This window comes from Uloborus diversus, chromosome 2 (assembly GCF_026930045.1).
Source record: "Uloborus diversus isolate 005 chromosome 2, Udiv.v.3.1, whole genome shotgun sequence".
Classification (NCBI taxonomy): domain Eukaryota; kingdom Metazoa; phylum Arthropoda; class Arachnida; order Araneae; family Uloboridae; genus Uloborus; species Uloborus diversus.
The window spans coordinates 36438753-36459382 of NC_072732.1; the positions used below are offsets into that span (position 1 = coordinate 36438753).

The following is a 20630-nucleotide window of genomic DNA, read 5'->3' on the forward strand; positions in this document are numbered from 1 at the left end:
GATTTAGTCTTTTCTTTTCCAAGGAAAAAAATCCAAGTTTTAAAAAAACGTTGAAAATGCTGCCAACTGATGGCACTACATCGTCCTGCTGTTGAGAGTTAGCACAACATAACGATTACCGTAGAAGTAGTACGTCAAAAAACGTCAGTATTTCAATATTTTTTTCTAACATAAAACAACGTTTTTAATGTTTGCAATTTTCTATTTTGTTTCTGATTTCTATATAAATAACAATGTTACTATATAAACGCTTTTAATAATGATTAATTGATGTCAAACTTCGAAATAAGCAGTAAAAATGCCTTTTTTAAATCAAGTCGGCGAAAAATTATACTTCGACATAATTCTATATGTTTCAAGAACCTTATCCGTTATTGTTCGATATTCAAACGTCGACCTGTGTCGTTTGTACGTCGATCGATATTTTTGTGCTACTTAGGCCAGAGAGTTTGACATTGGTGAGGCATTGAAGAGAAGGGTCCACGTCTCTCGCTCTGGATAACTAACGAATGTCTCCTCCCAAGGTAAGAAAATTATATTTACAGTAAAAAATATATAGTTTCGTTAACTAAAAATATTTCTTTCATTTGCATTTCATTTTAGCTTTCTTTACTACTAATTGTTATTTTAAGTTGTTTAATGTTGGGTTCGGTGCTTATGGCGGGTGCGGCGCTTTACCGGGTACGCGCATACATTAAAAAAAATTTCTCCTTCAGAATATATTTTAACACCGGGTGCGGCGCTTACTCCCGAAAATACGGTACATGCCTTGCTGACCCCTCCCTCCCCTCTCCACCTGGAAAAGTCTAAAATAATGATGGATCTGGTGAACATCATCCATTTTCTACACATTGTAAAAGCATTAAAACCAGTTATATGTTCAACATTTTGAAGTGTCAAAATTTCTGAAATGAACTTTTAAGACTTTTTTTTCAGCGGAAACCAAATAAGCAAACATATGATAGATGACAAAAATGTAAAAAAAGGAAAATAAAAAATTTGCAGTTACTGCCCTTTACTTTTCTAAGGCAGAAAAAAGATTTCAATAGTTTTACAGCATTATTACTTTTCAAGTACCTGCTTACTTTCATATTGGTCACCCTCACATAACTCACCTGAACTTTTGACACAGAAAAAAAAAAAAAAAATCACCAATACCTTTCCCATACAAAAGTTGACATCTTTTTTTCTCCCCAAGCTATTGTTTTATTATTCTATATTGACCTTGATCAGAGAAAAAAACTAAACCCTAAATAACTGAAATGTACCCTTGATTGTTAAATTGTAGTAATTTTGTATGATTAATTTTGTATGTAAATTGTATTTTTGATAAAATTTACATAAAGATTACAGCATTAAAATAAATTTACCGCAAAGAGAAAAAAATGTATTTTTTCTCAATGGGTTTTCCTGGTCCTATGTGTTTTAATATTACTCTTGAAGCAAAAAAAAAATCAAATGTAACAATTACAATCAATTTATAACTATTCTTTAGTGTACATCATCACACATTATCTTAATGCAGAGATATTTTTAATGTATCCCCAAGCTTTTTTCAGGTATTGAAATTCGAAAACACATCTTGAAAGTTTAGTAAAGCAAATTTTCATGCTTTGTAGCTTAAATAAAAATTTTGAAATGTGGATAATATTTTTTTCAAAAATCATCAGTTGGATTTTTTTTTAAGCATTACAGTTGAATGTCCTGTTATTTTTTAATAAAAAAAATACAAACAAACTAAATGTTAAAACCACAACAGTATACATATTTCATTTAACTGCCATCAACTGCTTCAGTCTTGAATAAAAAAAAGTGATTGATTTTTAATGAATTTTTAAATAACCGCTTCACTTCTTAGAAAACTTTCTACCTTTAAAGAAAACTATTAGTAAATATTTGTCCTAAATTAATTACATCAATGCAATTGAGACATTTTTTTGCAAGTTAATAAAGAAATAATTTTTATTTATGACAAATGATTTTATCACGTAAATTTGCATGTTAATATGTTACAAATTGGCGACTTTTTATAAGACATTTGAGTTGATATAACCTAGGGGTTCTCCACCTTTCAGGGTCTACAAAGTAGGCCCCATATGTGGGTAATACAAGTAATACAATCAAAAACTGAAGTGGGTTTGAATAGCTGAAACCAGCTATTAAATAACAGGGGTGTCAACTCCCCTTAGATCAAGGGCCCAACCCCTAACTACCACAAAGACCCCCCCCCCCAAAAAAATGATAGTTGCACCATCAAAATTTGGGGGTGGGGGATTTAAAAAGCTTTTGTTATTTATTTATCCAAATGTACTTATAAATTTATTTTTTATTTAAATTATTTTCTTTTATTTCATCCCGTTAATATTTTATTTAATTTTTTGTTTGTTTTGTGTGTGTGTGTATATGTCATTGGCATAGCACAGAACTTTTCAAATAAAATAATAATAATAATTAAAAATAAATAAATAAATAATAAATACAAAAATTTTAAAAAAAATAATTAAAAAAGAGAGCTAAAAATAAAAAAGGGAAAGAAGGTTGAAAAAAAATTTAGGGAGAATTTGCACCATTGAACTTGGGGAAGATAGGCACCCCTGCCCAGATATAACCAATGAAATGTTGCATTGGTGACTGACTGCCCTACAATATTCCTTTAACTAAATATCAAATTTGTTGAATAGTTAGGAAGAGACAGTGCTTTTAAAGGTATATACTTTTCATGCAACTTTTGAGTAGTGGACATACATTCTAAAATGCATCAAGGGTAAAAGTAAATAAATCACTAATATTTAATTGCTAAGTAATATTTTATCTAGAATAATTTGATTTACTTAATGATAATTTTTATACTAATATTTGATGATGAATTTTTACAAACGAGAAAAATGGCAGAATACCACATTATTATAATTGCAATTCAGCTAGGCAATTATTCAGTTGTGATTTTTAAGTTACATAAATAAGGTGTTATTTTCAACAAAAATGATGAAAAATATGTCAAACACAAATTGTTTGCCTATAACACAGGGAATAAATCCATCATGAAATGCAAAACAAAGTTTCACACCATGTAAATAAACAATGAATACATTATACTTTAGCAGGTAATAAATTAATTTTAGCCAAAAATTGATCCATCTCATTCAAATATTCGCTTTGGTACTTATACATATGACTCACATGCTTGGAATCTTTCCAGCATTTGGCTCGGACATCCACCCCTCTAACTTGCCAATTCTCCATCACTAACTGATTGCCTACAGGATTCCCGACTTTATCGGCTTCAGAGAAAAAGAACAAGGCAGGACATCTGAGAGGGGTGTTGTGAAAATTTTTTGAAGACCTTAGATAATGTTTGGTTGCAACATTATACATGAGCGACATGTGTGATGAAACATACCATTCCAGTACTTTTATCGTAAGGGGATTTTTCGACAAGGCCCTGGGAAATCCAGTTGGTATTCCCTCTATATCTACCGCACTATCGAGAATGACGCCGCTTATTTTCGAAGCAATACTTTGATATTTGTCTTTGAGCTCGCGCATTTTTACGAACATTTCACCCATCAAATATCCCCCGACGGAAAATGCGTGAACAACAATGTTGCCATATTGGTTATTTTCATTCACATAGTCCAGGATGTTCTTAGCAGTAACCTGGGAACCAGACACAGGAAATAGCAAATCTTTCGGAGCCATGTTAACAGTCAATACATCGAATCCTCTTGTCAGATACAAAGACCTGAACTTGTCAATGTGAGATTCTTTGGCCATCATCCATGATAAAATGATAGCCAAAGGTTTTTCTTTCTTTTCACCTGAATTATCATTTACGCTGAGTTGCATATTTTTTCTCACAGTTTGAGTATGTAGTTTACACACAGCTGGGTGTAAGGATAGCACAGGAGCAATAGTCTGAAAAAGCACAAAAAAAAGAAAGCCACTGAATATGCATACCCACAGTACTAACACATAAAATGAATCCAATAAGAATAAGATTGCAGCACTATATATGCATCTATTCCACATGTTGCAACTATTTTTTACCCCTTTTGACAGCATTTCAATGGCTTTCTGAGCCATCCCATGGGGTGGGGGGGGGGGGGCTTGTATCTAACAAAAGAACTTGATTGCCAAACATATTAAAGTGTAAGATGATTTATCCTTGGTAATATTTCGAGTAAAAGGACCATACTAAGCTAGAATTCTTCTAGTGAAAAGTTATTCATTGTTTCTAATCATTCTAAAAAATATTTTTATTTTTGTATTTATCTTACTCATTTATTCTCCATCAAAGTGTGAAGATGTTACAGATGATCCTTTATCTGATGATTATGATCCTTTCCACTGACAAACTAAACAAGCATTAAATGAGGAAAAAAATAAATATGGAAGTTTTCTTTACTCGTCATGTTATAGCAGTAAACTCTGTTTGATTACTTTTTAAACATTGTATTATAAGCTTATAACATCATTATTACATATATACATTCATTAAAATATATATACTATATACAGGGCATTTTTAACATCTCTACATGCGTTTTGCATTAAAAATCGGAAATATGCCTCAAAAATTTAGTTATGCATATTTTCATGATTTGTATTAAAGGCAAAAACATTGACATGATGAAAAAGAAAGAAAGAAAAAACAGTTTTATTTTTTTAAACTACATTTTATTTTCCTATTTTTTAAGCAAAAAATATTCAACATTCTAAATGTTGAACTCAAAATAGTGCACATTTCTGTTTTACCTGCCATAATTATTTTTAAACCTTAGAAAGTTAGTTTTTATATGGTGCAGCTCATTATTATGCTCTACATTTTACCCCTCAAAAATGAGTTTTACACCCCTTAAAAATCAAAAGAGTACTTTCACTTTGAAAAAACTTCAATTATATCTCTGGTTTATGCTTTGTAAAGAAAAAAAAAACAGTACATAATACAAAAAAACCTCTGAGCGGCCGCCCCTCCCTAAGATATCAGCCGTTCAGAGGGGGTGGCAGTTTTAAAGGGTTTTCGTTACAGTTCAATATAATTTCTATAACACATAATCTAAGCAAGTCGAACACATAAAATGAAGCTTGAGACTTTTCTAAAGAGGTAATAGTCATTTTTAATTTTCTCTAACAATTGTTTTCAAATTAGTTTTTCAGTTTAAAACGTGAACCTCTAACCATTTCATTTGTCATCCAAACTTCAGATGGCTTTAGCTATCATCCCCAAAATCACTTCACTTGAAAGTTTAGCTTGCTGACAATTACAAAAATTGATTGTCTAAGGCCAAATTAAGTCTCTGAATGGCAGAAACATTTATTTGTTGTAAAAACATTAATATTGCTCACAGCAAATTGATCAGTTACGATAAATCAATCTTAAATTAATATTAAATGCGATTGAAAAATGTTCCTTTTCGCAGAATTCTTAGCCAGAAGACCCTTCTCTCACTGCTGTTTAGTGCTGGAAAGAATTTGCAATCCTACTTTAATTCTCTTATCGATTTTCCACGCTCATATTGCTCAGAACTTCAATACATTGTTTGAGATTCGTAAAAAGGATCTTCGACAGAGTTGTTTGCAAACCCAGATCACACACAAATACTAACTAACTAATAAAATAAGCGTGAGTGATGTTTTTACTAAAAAATTATCGGAATTCATTAACAGCCAGAAACACTTCCGTTTGAACTGAAAGGCTGTTGAATTAGAAAGAGGAAATGAATGGAAGCATCCTCCCAGCGGCCATTCAGAAGAGTTGGATGGCCGTTGCTAGGGATGTTTTCAAAATAAAGTCCATGGGCCAAAAAATCTACGCAATAAAATTGGCCGTTAAGAGGGGTGACCGCTTAAGACAGATAGCTGGCTCGAAGAGGTTTCACTGCATAATAAAAGATAGAAAGCTGAACCTGATATTACTAAAGTTAAATAATTTTTAACAATGAAGTGCACATTAGAGAATGTGTTCAGTGAATGTTTAAATTTTAAGCAGAGGAAAAGACATCCAAAACTTTTTGGATGAAAATAAATGACTTTTTTATGTCTAAATAAAAGTAGTTAAGATTATTTTCAAAAGTTTGTTCCAAAATTTTGTATGTTTCAGTTCCTGTTTCAAACAATAATAACAATTGACAATTTAATCTTTTTTTGTTTACATAAATAAATGTATTTCAAAAGTATAAGGAATGTTTTAACTTATACTAATACAATACGTTAAAAATTGTCAAACAAAAATGTAATTACATTTTGAAGCTTTTGATGAAGTATCATTGTGAATCTTGAAACTAATGTTACAGATTTATTTTAAATGTACAATTTCTGATGACTTCCTGCTTAAATTATATTTAATTAGTTACTGATAAGTTTTTCAATTTAAGACTTGTTCCAGAAAATTGTGCACTAACTTTGATGATAAGCAGACTCACAGTATATGAAGAAAATAAGACAAGTTATTTGTGCAAAATTGAGATTACTCTAACGTTTTGGTGAAAAATTCTTAAGATTTTACTAAAAAAATTTTGAGAAAATAATTTCTATCTTTGTTTGATTGTGCACATCAATTTCTACATAACAATTTTGGGTACAGTTAATTTTAAATGTTTTCACTCCACTGCAAATATAATTTCTTGAAGGTTGTAAAATTTTCTACACATTTCCCATCTTTACAAAGTATCTATTCAGAAAGTGCCCAATTATGTTCAAAAGGATATAGTTCATGAGTATTAGAAGGGGTTGAAGCCTTTGTGCTTTCGTAGGAATGGCAATATATATTTCTGCAAGCACTCATGAAATACACAGTGGAATTTATTGTGACTTCACAGAAGGTGAGCTTTTGCAGTCACATCAACAAATTGCCTGCTATACAAGAGCTTTGCGGCTATTCTTCAATGCAAATGTTTTTTATTGAATCTGGAAAAGTTAACTCAATGGATATTTTGCCTAAAAACAACAAAACCCAAAGTCTATATAAAATAGATTGATTTTTCAAAGCCAAGGATGGCAATAGCCCCCTCTTAACCGTTTAAATAGTGAGCCTGGCTGCAGATCAAACACATTATGGTTTCAGAGTAAATAAATTGCATTAAAATTTCAATGAAATTTTTGATATTTATACAAATAATAATAATAATAAAATTTTTTAAAAATCTTGAAAGAAAGAGCAACTAAACATTAACCAATGTTCGAAATCATTGGCGGTTCTCTAGTCCAAGATCAATGAAAATTTTTTTGAACCACCCTGAAGTAAAATTCAGCAGTCCCTGCGACCAGTGGTATATTATTAAAATGATCATACAATTTTGAAATTTCACACCAATTTAATATTTTTTAATTTTATTCTTACACTCACAATAATTTTGTGTAGTTAAATTGAGGTAATTTTTTTCACAGATAGATTTTAAATTAAAGCCATTTAGCTACATTATAAAGATTTTATGAAAAATAAATGAGATGTAAATAAAATGGTTATAATTTACATAGACACATATATTTCATGTTAAACTGCATTTTGTGCCAAGAACAGCACATTCTTGTCAACTAGTCCACAAAACCAGTTATTTTATCTGAAGACTTCTAAAGCAGAAGAACACAAATTATATTTTATGAGAAATAGTATACTATTCTAAAAAATCAAAAGATGAAAGAGAACTTTTTTCTTGCATTTTGAAGCCAAAAGGTGTGCAGTTTATAAAAAACAATCAATTATAGATGAAATAAAAACCTCAATGTATTAACAAAAACAAAAATGATACATGAACGGCAAAACATTTGGGGCTATACGTAAACAATATCACATGTTTTCAATTTTTTGACCCCTACCCGTTTGCCACAAAGTGTCACACTTCACCATACCCCTCCCCTCTTTTGTCAAATGTCACACTATTTTTTAATAACCTATTCTTACTTTAAAAAAAATACATGATGTCACATCTGTTGTTACCCCATCCCTTGTCATAAACTCACAATTTCACAAACCCCTCTACCCAATCGAAGTACAGCACCATTTGTGGGCAGTCACTTAGTAAAATTTTTGCAGAATTCAAATTAATCTGTGAAGACATTTCCATGAGAATGAAAATAAAAATCATGGTAGAACAACAATGCATATCAAAGAAAAATGAGAAAACACACATGATAGAAAACATATCACAAACTGCAAATTAAATTAAGTTTAACACAAGCAACGAAAAGAACCGGTAGTTCAGTAAATCAGAGAAAGAATATGAAATCAAAAACTGGTATACTTTATAAAAAGGAAGCAGCTCTTTGTCAGGACTGGATTTCAATGAAGAAATGATGTGAAACTGTCTGAGAAAAAGAGTCATTTTTCCGGTGTATCCAAAACTACCTTATTTCTCTTGCAGGATCTGAAATGCATAAAATTAGATGTAAAAAAAGGAACTTCAAATTACAAGTACATTTTGAATACAGATAATCATATTTACCTTCCTTCTCACGTATTCAAGACTTCCTTTAATTCGCAGTCGACAAATAAAAGCTTTGGCTTTAATAAAATCTTGGCAGACTACAATGCAGTAATGTTGCCAATCATCGAAATTAAATAAATAAATTAAAACAAGAAGCATTTTGGTTGCGTTCGACGAACTCTACTGGTCAACCGGTGACTAGACGATTATTAATCTCAGCGTTCTATGATGCTTCTATGAGCTACCGGTTAATGGACTGGTTACCGGTTTAAGCTGTTGATTGGTTGATTGAAGCACGTGATCATTAGCTGTCACGTCGAAATTTTCTCAAATTCAAGATTTGCTTTTATTAATAAGTTCAAAATAATAATCCTACAACAATATGATACTTTTCAGTATGAGTTGACGATAAATTTTCAATATCTTTATTAAATATTAGAACCTGAACCCATTTTGTTAACTTTAAAGTGTAAAATTTTACTATTTATCAGTGTCTCATATTTTTAAGGGTTCGTTTAGATTATTTTCACTGTTTTTATAACTAAATTGCATCCAAAAAATCGTTTCTTTTTTTAGATATCAAAGAAGAGAGACATAGAGAGCATATATCTTGTATACTTTTCGTGCATTGAAACTGGGCATAATGTAGTGTAATTAAAACGACACGTCGGTCAATGCAGGAACGATCCTGGGCCCATGGTTACCATATTGGCGACTTCATCTATTTCAAGGCGAGTTCTTATCAACATGCCGAACATGATGCCAAAAAAAAGTGCGATACCATAAGCAATACAGTTGCAGTTTATTTTTCCTTTTTGGAAACACTTCCTGAAGGAGTATGTTCTTTCTGATTTTAAGTGTACTTTTTTTCATGTATTTGGTATTTTCAAGAATGGTAAACATCATTAAATACAAATTAGTTTTAGAAAACAAACTGGTTCGTTCTGTATTCGAAAGTTATATATTTTGAATTATAATAAAACAAACTAAATGACGTTACAGTTTTTCCGCATTTTTTATGAAATTCCATTTGCACCAAAAAAATCTTTCCTAAATCAGAGATGCTCCTCTTCCCCCTCAAGAACAATGACGTCCCCTCCCCTCAAATGCATCCCCAAAATGAGATCCCCTAAAAACGACAAAGACAACTTTTAGCAAACCCTCCTCTCCCTAAAAATTTCAATCATGCTGTCTGCTCTGAAGTCCCACTCGTTGCACTTTATTTATCTATTTATTTAGGAGCTAGACAGCTTCACATAGATAGAGTACTGCGTGCCATGCGCCTTGCCTCCGGACACACACACAGGAAAGATTTACAACACTAGAAAAGGAAATAACACTCAAGGCACAGGCGAGAATCGAACCCACGATCTTCGGCTTGGAAGACGAAGCTTCTACCACAGAGCTACGGAGGCCCCCTCGTTGTACTAACTACCTTAATTTTGATAACATATTAATTGACCCCCTTGAGTGCCCACTCAAGGGGGATCGTGGCACGAACCGTACCATAGAAATTTTAAGGGGTATCCTGGGTGCTGCTCCCGATTGGGGGGAGGGAACAACTACGAAACACATAGATGCAGAGGGGTACCCTCCTTGGGGAGGTCATGGCGCACAGCACCATCGAAATTGTTATGGGGGGGGGGATTTCAAGTGGTATTTTCCCTGTTATGGGGTCTTATTTTGGAGGGGGAGCACCCTTGCTCTTAAGGGGAGGGGGGAACCCCTAGATGCAGTAATTTAGCAAACTTTTTCTGCAAAACGATAGTTGTAACATTTTTCATTAGAAATGGTTCATTAAAAATTTTAATATTTTCTCTCTTTTCTTTTTTTGTAACATAGATACAGCATACACAACTTTCAAGAGAAACAATATTAACTTTTGTGTCAAAATGAACTGTATATCGCTTTTCCAACCCCATGCCGTTATGCATAAGCTTTGGAAAAAGCAGCAATAAATAGTTGGATACTGTGGCAATAAATATTGAGAGTTCAGAGTTTGGTAATAAAATGATATGTATGACTTATTAAGAACGTGAGTAAATAGCAAAAGTAGTACTTCCTTGCAAATGAAGAAATTCACAGGATATCAGTGGACGCCCAAAAACAGAAGCACAACCTTAGATATTGGGCTTTGGGAGGGGGGGGGGGGAGCACCTTCATTGAGTCTCAAGCAATTCTCACTAATCCTTGAGTGCTTATGAAAACAGGAAGATTGCTAATGAGCCACAAGTAAGTCCGTCGTCATTTATTGGGTTCGGGGCATGGGCGCGCATAAGCAAAATTTTAAGGGGGGAGGGGGTCAGATATTTTTTCCATGGTTTAGTAAGATACTTTCCGCATAGAAACCGATTTCAGTACAGATTAGAGTTATTAAAATTTGACATTTTTAATAATTTATTCATTAATGGCTGGAGAAATGTTTTTACTTTCTTGCTAGAAAAAAAGTACTAAAAGCAAGGAAATTCTAATTTCCAAGGTGGGGCTTGAGCCCCCACTTGTCCCCCCCCCCTCCACGTGGACGAAAGGGAGGAAGGTCGAAAGTCCCCCTTGCTTTGGAAAAATAATGCTTTTTATTAGTTATAAGGGATAGCGGGCGTGTTTTTCGTTGTTTTCCCCCAAGTCAATTCCCATTGAGTGCAAACCCCCCTCCCTCCATGTCAAATTTCGAAATGAAGGACCGCAGAAAAATATTTCTGATTGTGCTGCCCCCTAATAGAGAATATGTTAGAATCCCCCCCCCCTTCCACTTCAAAGAAAACGCAAACCTACCTGGACTTAAGGCTACCCACCGATTTGTTACGTTAAACTATTATTTATTAATTTATTGCAGCGAAAAGGCAAGGAGCAAGGTACTACTTCATTAAGTTATTTACTTAGCCCAATTTATATAATATGTGCATATAAGTATACAAAGGGCAAATGTATGTTCAAACTGACAAACTAAAAAAATTCCTATCCTCTCCTACTCCATGATCAACAGACATTAAATTAACGTGACTAGGGGTGCACCCCCCCCCCCCCCCCGTTTAAAAATTCCCTACTCTTGTTTTTTTCCTGCAATAGAAACTGAATATTTTCCGCATCGTTCCCTTGTTTTTTTTTTTTTTTTTTTTTTTTTTTGAAATGACGAGCCTGTGAGGTGCTTGTACACTCAAAACAGCCTTCATTAAAATATTAAAAAAAAAAAAAAAAAAAAAATCAAAACTATGACTTTTTAGTAATTAAAAAAAAAAAAAAAAAAAAAAAAAAACGTTTAATACAGAAAAATGTTCATACAGCAAACGGATTAAGGAGAAGAAAAAAAAACGATAACACTTGTTTAATATAGAATTTTTTTTTCCAAGTAATGTGTTTCATATGATACATGATAGAATTCTGAATAGATTAAAATTTGACAAACTCTTAATAAAACTCTATGTGAAACATAAAGTTAAATAACAATTCTTAATAAAACTATTTAATATATAAAGCTCAATAATTTTCTTGTAAATATACAGGCGTCTCTCCAGGGTTGGCAAAAACCCGGGTTTTTTTTTAAAAAAGCCCATGGACCCAGGTTTTTTGGGTTTTTTAAATAAAACCCAACTAAAGCTGGGTTTTTAAAAAGAAATGTGGGTTTTTTGTTTTTTTTTAAGGGAAAATGTGGGGTACTTGTAGCATATTGTAGCGTAAGTATATGGACAAAGCGCAAAAATTGTCTTGGGGTAAAAAAAAACTGGAAAACTAGTTAAAATTCAGCGTTTTCTGAAGAAAAGTATAAAAGACGACAAAACCCAAGAATGGTGAAGTTTCAGATTTTTTAGTTTTCATGATTACCAACAGTTAATGCAAAGTTACTTCTCGAATGAGAAAATCTATTGTTCGTTTTTAATTGCTACTACTTTTTTTTTTTTGCATTTTACTTTTCTGTATTTTATTTTGTTATGCAAAACTACTGTAGAACCTCAAGTAGTTTTTACTCCCTTTTTACTAACATATTTTCTACACTAATTAATCATGTACATAGTAAAAATCATGTCAATATGTATCGTGTTGTATCGATACCGTGTTATACGAGACTTAGAAATAATGTAAATCAAAGCATGTCTATCGTGTTATATCGAAACCAAGTTTCATGAAAAACAAAGTAAAATTCATTAGAGTTATCAAACATTAACAGATTGTATTAAACAAAAAAGAAATGTCTTCTTTATTAAAGATAACTTTCGTGTTATATCAAAACTATGAAGTATTAAATTGAAGTTTCGTACTGTGTAATATCGAAACCGTGTTGTGCAAGTACCGTGTTATACGAGGAACGAATGTACTACAGTAAATTTGTTAAAATCGAACGTCAATTACATTGATTGTATTATAAAATAAAACCTGCTAAGTGTGAAGCATATGCAAAATATAATGCTGTGGTTTTATTTTAATTTAGAAGCAAAATTACCCACTTATAATTGTAATGTGTTTTGTTTAAATGCTAACACTGAAAAACACAATTACAGCATATAACCAAATCCAGAATAAAACATTCTTAAAAATTGGATGGTATGATAAATTGAGGAATGTCTCCACATGCTTTTCAGCACTTATTCAACATGGTGCAAATATTTTTAATGCTCTTGCTCAAATGTTCTTGACATTGAAATATGAATATAGCTTAAAATTACTCCTCTGTTAATTTGAAAGGATGATCTTTTTAAAATCCCTACGGAAAATACATGCCTAATGACTATCATGCTAAACTTGTTACCAAACTACTATATTATTTTTACCATTAACTACTAATATAGTGCTTTTGTAGAAAACAATAAATTAAAGTACAAGAAAAATATATTTGACCTAAAGAAAGAATCATTTTCTCTTTTAACTATAGCTTTGAAATTTAATATTTAAATACATAATTGAAAAAACTATATATGTCATTGCTTTGACGGGATTTTTGAAACATATCAATAACATAAAGCATATATACCACTACTATTATACACTTAAGTTTTGCTGATACCTTTTACTTAAAATGCAATGTTGATTTAATGCTCATTTTCTTTTGATTCCCCTCACTAGAATACTTTGCTTAATTTCTACTTTCCTCATACCCCTAATTTCTTACACCATAAAATTACAGATAGTGATCTCCAAGTTTTAATGCCAGCATGCCAAAGAAGTTTTGTAAATGTTTTTCTTTTGACATTTATGAAACTTTTGCACCAGGAAAAACTTTTATAGAGTACTACAAGAATAACTTAGAGAAGCAAATTCATTCTTGGTATGATAACAGCAAGAATTTGTTTTAAAATAGAATAATACACAGATTTTTTTTTAAGCTGGCTGTGTTACAATTCTAAGCAAAATAATTGTACCAGAAATAAAATATATCTGTGTTCAAGTAAAAATGTTCAAACTAAACTTTTTACCTCGAGAAAATTAGCCAAAAAAATGTTAGCATTTATAAAGAGGGTTTTAGTCATAAATTAAGTGACAACATCCCTTTATATTAATTCTGTAAATGCTTTTTATTACATCAGACACAAGAATCATATATTTGGACTACACTATATGACTGATGTTGAATGCACTTGAATTTTAACCAGTCGGTTTTAAAGCATTATTGCCAGCAAAATTAGTACTTCACAGCAGACTTTAATAAAGTAACTGTTGTGCAAGTTCTAAATTCAACTAGTGTGCTTTAAGTTTCTATAACCTCATCCATCTTCTCATTATTCAGGATCAAACAATCGACATCTTGGTAAACTAACATGGAACCCTTCTGAAAAATAGATATATTAATAAACAAAAAAATGTATTCATAATTCACAATACAAATTGAACATTCAACTTTGGGCCACATTGAAATAATTATTTTTTATACTTATATTTACAGGAAGTTTGTGCATCAGATGAACTTAAAACTGATTTCTGGCTGCAAAGCATAGACCCACCATTTCAAAGATTCTATTGGTTGTTCTTACTCATTGAAAGGTCCAGTTAAAGCATTATTACCAGCATAATTAGGACTTTGCAGCAGACATTAATAAAAAAAACTGTCATGCAAGGTCTAAATTCAACTAGTGTCATGCTTTAAGTTTCCATGAAATCACCCATCTTCTCGCTATTCAGGATCAAACAATTGTCATCTTGGTAAACTAACATGGAGGAACCCTTCTGAAAAATAAACAATAAGCAAAAAATGTATTCATAATTCACAATACAAATTGAACATTCAACTTTGGGCACATTGAAATAATTATTTTTATACTTATCCCACAGGAAGTTTGTGCATCAGATGAACTTAATACTGATTTCTGACTGCAAAGCATAGACCCAGCATTTCAAAGATTCTAATGGTTGTTCTCGCTCATTGAAAGGTCCAGTTAAAGCATTATTACCAGCAAAATTAAGACTTTGCAGCAGACTTTAATAAAGTAACTGTCATGCAAAGTCTAAATTCAACTAGTGTCGTGCTTTAAGTTTCCATGAAATCATCCATCTTCTCGCTATTCAGGATCAAACAATTGACATCTTGGTAAACTAACATGGAGGAACCCTTCTGAAAAATATACAATAAGTGAAAAATATATTCATAATACAAATAGAACATTAAACTTGGGGCACACTGAAATAAAGCATTTTTATACACATGTCCGCAGGAATTTTGTGCATCAGATGAATTTGGAACTGATGACTGCCCAGTGAAAAACCCACAATCTCAAAGATTTCAATCATTGCTCTAACAATGACTGCTCACTGAAAGGTGAACTTATACTTCAGGTTCTACTGACAAATGTACCAGGTGCCCTACTAATTTAATAGAATAGTGTTTCATGCTTAAATAATTTAACTCTTAGCAAACTACAAAAATCTTTCATTTGTTGCTAGACAAAGTTAAAGTTCAGTAGAGATTAAAAATCTGGCATCTAATTTTAAGTAATGAATTAAACAGCTAAATAGTTTCAATTATGTAAGGATTAGGAAATAAGTATTTTACTCATGATAAACACCTATTTGTTACACATCTATAATGCTGGATAAGAATAATACCTAAAATGCAGTATTTTAGGTATTATTTTTACTGAATTTTGACAGTAAATTAAACAGCATACTGATTTCTGACACCAAAAATATGAAAATTAATAAATGTTCATTTTTGGCACACCCAGGAAGGCTAATAGGGAGAATATTCAACAAGAAGAAAAGATATGATGGTTGAAGGGAAGGGGACTTAACAGGAAGAACCTTTACAGAGTTAATTTTTGAAGGAAATATTTTGCAGGGAAATTGAACAGTTAAAGGGCTATTCCACGGAAAATGGTAATTTTTTCCTGCACACATTGCTTCATATATTTCATAAAAAACAATAATTTAAAAGGATAATGAACAAAATTTTGTTGCTTAAGACATCCCAATTGCATGTGTGACTTCTTTAGCCAAAACTTTCTTCAAAAATTATTTCTTTTTTATGAAATACAGAAACCGTCACGAGCGGGACAAAATGACCATTTTCAATGGAATAGGCATAGACATATTTTTTTTTCAATGGTTTAAATAATTATTTCTAAACTTATGAGATATGTTTCCTTTACGTTGGAACCATAGCTTTCAAAATCTGCAATTTGTTTCGTCATTGCTGTATTAATAGAGCAAAAATATTAGCTTATTCGCAAGCAAGTTACCAGAGGTTGACTTTAGATGTCCCGCACGTGACGCATGTAAATAAATTTTAATTTAAATAACAAAATTGTTTCAGAAGTATCTTTGTATCAAATTTAAAGATTAAAAAAAATTGCTTACCCCAGTTTCATTAAAATATTAAGAGATATGACGAAATGTTAATGAAATTTAAGCGTATTTTTGTCCCACATGTGACGGAGGAATGGCCCTAAATAGTTTCAACTATGCAACAGGAAAAGAAAATAAATGTCAGAATGAAGTCATTTGATGCTCAACTACACAGGAGACAGAAAGAATCCTTACTTAAGATTTGATATCTGAAAGAAAGTTAATTTTGGCAGAAAATTAAATTTGCTGCTAAATATTCCTAACTGTTCTAGGAACAAAAATGCTTTACAGTACAATTTTCAATAGCGTTCATTAGAAACACATCTTTGCACGCTAATGGCTAACAGGAGGAATCTGCCCTTAAGAATAGATGACAGGAATAAATTTAATTCTGGCAGTAATTAAATTAATTATACATCAAAATGGTTTTACTAAATGAAGGAAATTAAACAATTTACTCGCGATAACAGATTTCTAGTTGACGCAGATCTACGCACGCTAAAGGCTGACGGGAACAATTCTGACCAAAGTCAACACGTTTGAGAAAAATGATTGTTAATTTTGGATAATTAAGCAACTCAGTAGCTTTAATTATGCAAGGAAAAGGAAACATCTAAATGTTTCACAAAGGATAAACGTTTAATGATGTGAATACATGCACGCTTACAGGAAGAATCCTTAAGGACGTCTAAAAGAAATGTACGTTAATTTAGGCGGGAAATTAAAAGAAGCCTAATAGTTTCGATTATTCAAGGGGGGGGGGGGAGCAAAAATCTCAAGCACACGAGAAACGTTTATTTAAAGCACACCTATGCAAGCTAACGTCTAACAACAATTTCCCATATTAGATATCTGAAAGACGTCTAATTATGGCATAAATAAATATAAATTTTGTCCGGATAGAAAGTACAGATGCACAGAATGATAATCTAGAAAAAACCTAAGGCTTGGTCATAATAATTCTTAATACATGCTTTTAATTTCATGACCGTTGTACTGTCCAACCACAGATTGCATGGAATTTTCAAACGTCCAGATCAACGAATCTATGTGAATAAGGGGGAAAAGTAAAAATTTGATGCGCGTATTCCGCTCATTTGAATGAGACTCTGCTTCTGCAAAAGCTGACATCGGTAAAAAATAATAAATTTATCCATTTCCGGCTGTAAAACGGTGTTTGTCATTCCATACAATCCGTGGTCAGACAGTAAGCATAAAGGAACATGCTCCTTTTCAAAATAAAAAAAAAACAAAGAGATACAACTTAATATAGTCACATCCAAGAAAATGTTTCACTTACTTTCATGCATATTTAATTGTAAAAATCTCATCATAATAAATACATTAACACATTACTCATTACTACATTCTTCAAGCCATTTTTTAAACCACGCACGAGGTACAGGAAGAATCCTTGTCGCCAAGTTTGAGAATGACATCATTTAGCGCCAAAATATAGGGTTGCCTCCCGTTTATCTGTCAGGATCGTTCCTGCATTGACCGATTTCCATTAAAACGTGGTATGTGTCTTTTAAGCATTCAAATTTTCTTCTGCAAGCACCATTCTTTCATAAAATTAAAGCTTAGGTTCCAAATGCTTCTTTAAACTTGTTTCCTCTTCTAAGTTTACATTGCATTTTGTTTCAGTTTTGTCTGGAAAATGTTAAGAGGAGATACATTTATAATTCGTACTTACTAGGACCAAAAAGTTGATTGTATCTTTTATTGCATAATCAGTGCTTTGAATTATACTCTCAGTTGCTGAAGGGTTGAGCAGTTGAAATTGAAAAAGAAATGAGCAGCCGATTGTTCCGTAGCTTTACTACTTGATTATTTTTTAAGTTTCATTTCTTGTCACTGCCTCTTATTATCATTCGACAGAACAAAAATCTAACGTTTGCAAAAAGAAAGAAACGTAAAAATAATTGTTCTCAAAGTCTTGATAAAGAAAAGTGTGCTCCTTTTCGATACCAATAAACTTATTGAAATGCTACAATCAACTAACTTTATTTTAGGTAATTTTACAGAAGACAATGAAAGCGTGATAGGTTTTTAGCACCTTATGTAGTTAGCGGGTTTTAACACGACAAATTTTTCTGTTTGTAGGAAACATGTAATAGTGTAATATTCTTTTTTTTTTTTTTTACTGATGTCAGCTTGAAATAGTAACCAAGTTAAAAAAAAAACACTATGGAATTAGCTGATTTGCAGTCTAAGCCATCACTATATCATAATAACAACCTTTGCATAGCTGTATGTATTATGCGTTGTTTGATACAAATTTGCTATGGAAATTTCATATACATATTAGTATTTTCTTGCATTGAAGGCCTTGTTTTTGGGGGGATATTTTACTAATTAGGATTTTTGCATATGTCAAATGTCAGCAAGGCTGAGGTACAACTCTTCTTGGATGTTAAATTGTTTACAACATTTGGAAAATTTCCCCATTTCTTGTAATTTGAAAACGCATGTATGGTATATGCCAGAGATGGCATAGAATGATGAGATCAAACAGTTTTTCACATTCACACGATTTTGCCATTCGATATTGTTACAGGCTCATCTCATCGTAATGTGCTCATGAACAAATGTTTTCTATCATTATAAACTTGTGAACAAAATAACATTCAAAATTAATCAATATTGTGTTTAAAATGCCTCTATTGTGTTTAAAGACCTCTTTGAGTTGAACTGCACCATTGCTGCGGTCGCTCATCTGGTTTACTAATTCTGCATTAGCTACCAGTTTGTTTGGCTCTCTTGGCTCCCTTAAGAGATTTTTCGCCTCCAGCTCATGTGATTCCTGATGATGAGTGCTAAAAAGTACGAAACTGCAGTCCTCGGATGGAATAACTGAACTGGCGGTGTATTTTAAGTACTTGATAGGCTTATTGAAATTTTTTTATATTTTTTTCAATTTACAAAGTTAGGACAAAACAACGTCTGTTTGGAAACTATTTATTTTGGAAACTTTATTTTTGCCTATTTATCCACACTTTTTGTTTTCCTCAAATCAGTTGTTTCTAAAATGTGGGGTGGGCCCCATAGGTAGACATTAAATGATTTTAAGAGGGGCACAAACTGTTACTTATGTATGATTTTTGGGTTTAAGCACCCACACTCCTGATCCAGGCTCCTGAAAACATTGATATATATTTTCAATGACTCCAGGGGTTTGAGAAAATTTGCCCTCAAAAACAAGCCTACGCATCACATATTAACAATGTATCAATATTTCATTTATGTGTTATTACATTATTATTTGTTTACATATATGTTTCTTTAATTTTGTATGAGTAGTTAAATGTAATAAATTAGTAATGCTCATATTATAATGTAATACTTAATAACAATGCTTTGGTGCATAAAAACCTTTTTATTTTTATATGGTATTGCTTTTCTAACTACCAAAAGGCACAAACTTGATCCGGACAGATCTGGATGAAATTCTGGATTTAGTTCAATTTGCACTAGATATGAACCCAGGTAAAGCGGTTGGACTGCAGAGCCCCTAGTTTGGCTGCAATGGAAATCCGAAGTTGCTAGTTCAGCTTTAGAAAAGTAATGGCTTTTCCTTTAAACTGAAACTTTCTTACTCTTTTCTGCAATTGCATTGCAGTATAAGCCAACTAAATACATTTACATAATAAATTATGCCCCCCCCCCCCCGTATGTTGTACTGGCAATAGACACCAAAGGTGTTGCAAGAGCAAATACTGTACAAAAGTTTCAAAATCCAATGAAAGTGCCATTGCGATTCTGGTGTCCTGGAAATCAGTCTGATCCATATGACATGACTTTGAGGATTACAGAGCTGGATAAAATTCTGGATTTAGTCGAATTCGTTCTTGAAATGAGCCCAGGTGCAGTTGCGAGAGTGCATAGCCTTTGGTTTGGCTGTTAGGAGGGTCAAAATTTGCTTGTTTGGCTATAGAACTGCAGTAACATTTTCTTTAGAATTTGAAACATTGTTACAATATTTTCCCGTCTAACACATTAGGCACCTTTTATCGGTACAGCATAGGAGAGGGGGAAGTTATTCTATATTGAAGATGCATACAGTTAGCTCATACTGCAATGCAGTATGAAAAGGTTAAAAAAAAGCTTAACTTCAAAGGATCGCCATTGCTTTTCTGGAGCTTAACTAGCAACTTTTGACCTCTGTTGCTGCCAAACTAAAGCCTATGCAATCAAACCACTTTACCTAGGTTCATATCTAGTGCATATTGATCCAAGTCCTGGATTTCATCCAGATCTATGACCCTCAAGGTTGTGCCGTTTAATAGTAAGCCATTAAATAAATTAAACTTCAGTGTAACATTTATAAATTTGAACTATTATAGAAACTGAATGGGGAAAAAGCAATTTCTTTAAGAAGAAAGGAGGCACAGATGTAAAAAGTTTGGAAATCGCTGCTCTAAATGTTTAGTGCTTTTC

At 32.2% G+C, this 20630-nt stretch overlaps 1 protein-coding gene across 1 annotated transcript; it reads right to left on the reverse strand.

Annotated features, from left to right (window-relative positions):
• Window positions 1-2620: 2620 nt before the first annotated feature.
• LOC129217819 (transmembrane protein 53-like) lies at window positions 2621-8530 on the reverse strand. Its single transcript, XM_054852157.1, has 3 exons — window positions 8442-8530; window positions 8241-8363; window positions 2621-3915 (listed from the first exon to the last, which is right to left on the reverse strand). Exons 2-3 carry the CDS (start codon window positions 8319-8321, stop codon window positions 3091-3093), a joined length of 906 nt encoding a protein of 301 aa, XP_054708132.1. The 5' UTR covers window positions 8322-8363; window positions 8442-8530; the 3' UTR covers window positions 2621-3090.
• Window positions 8531-20630: the final 12100 nt, after the last annotated feature.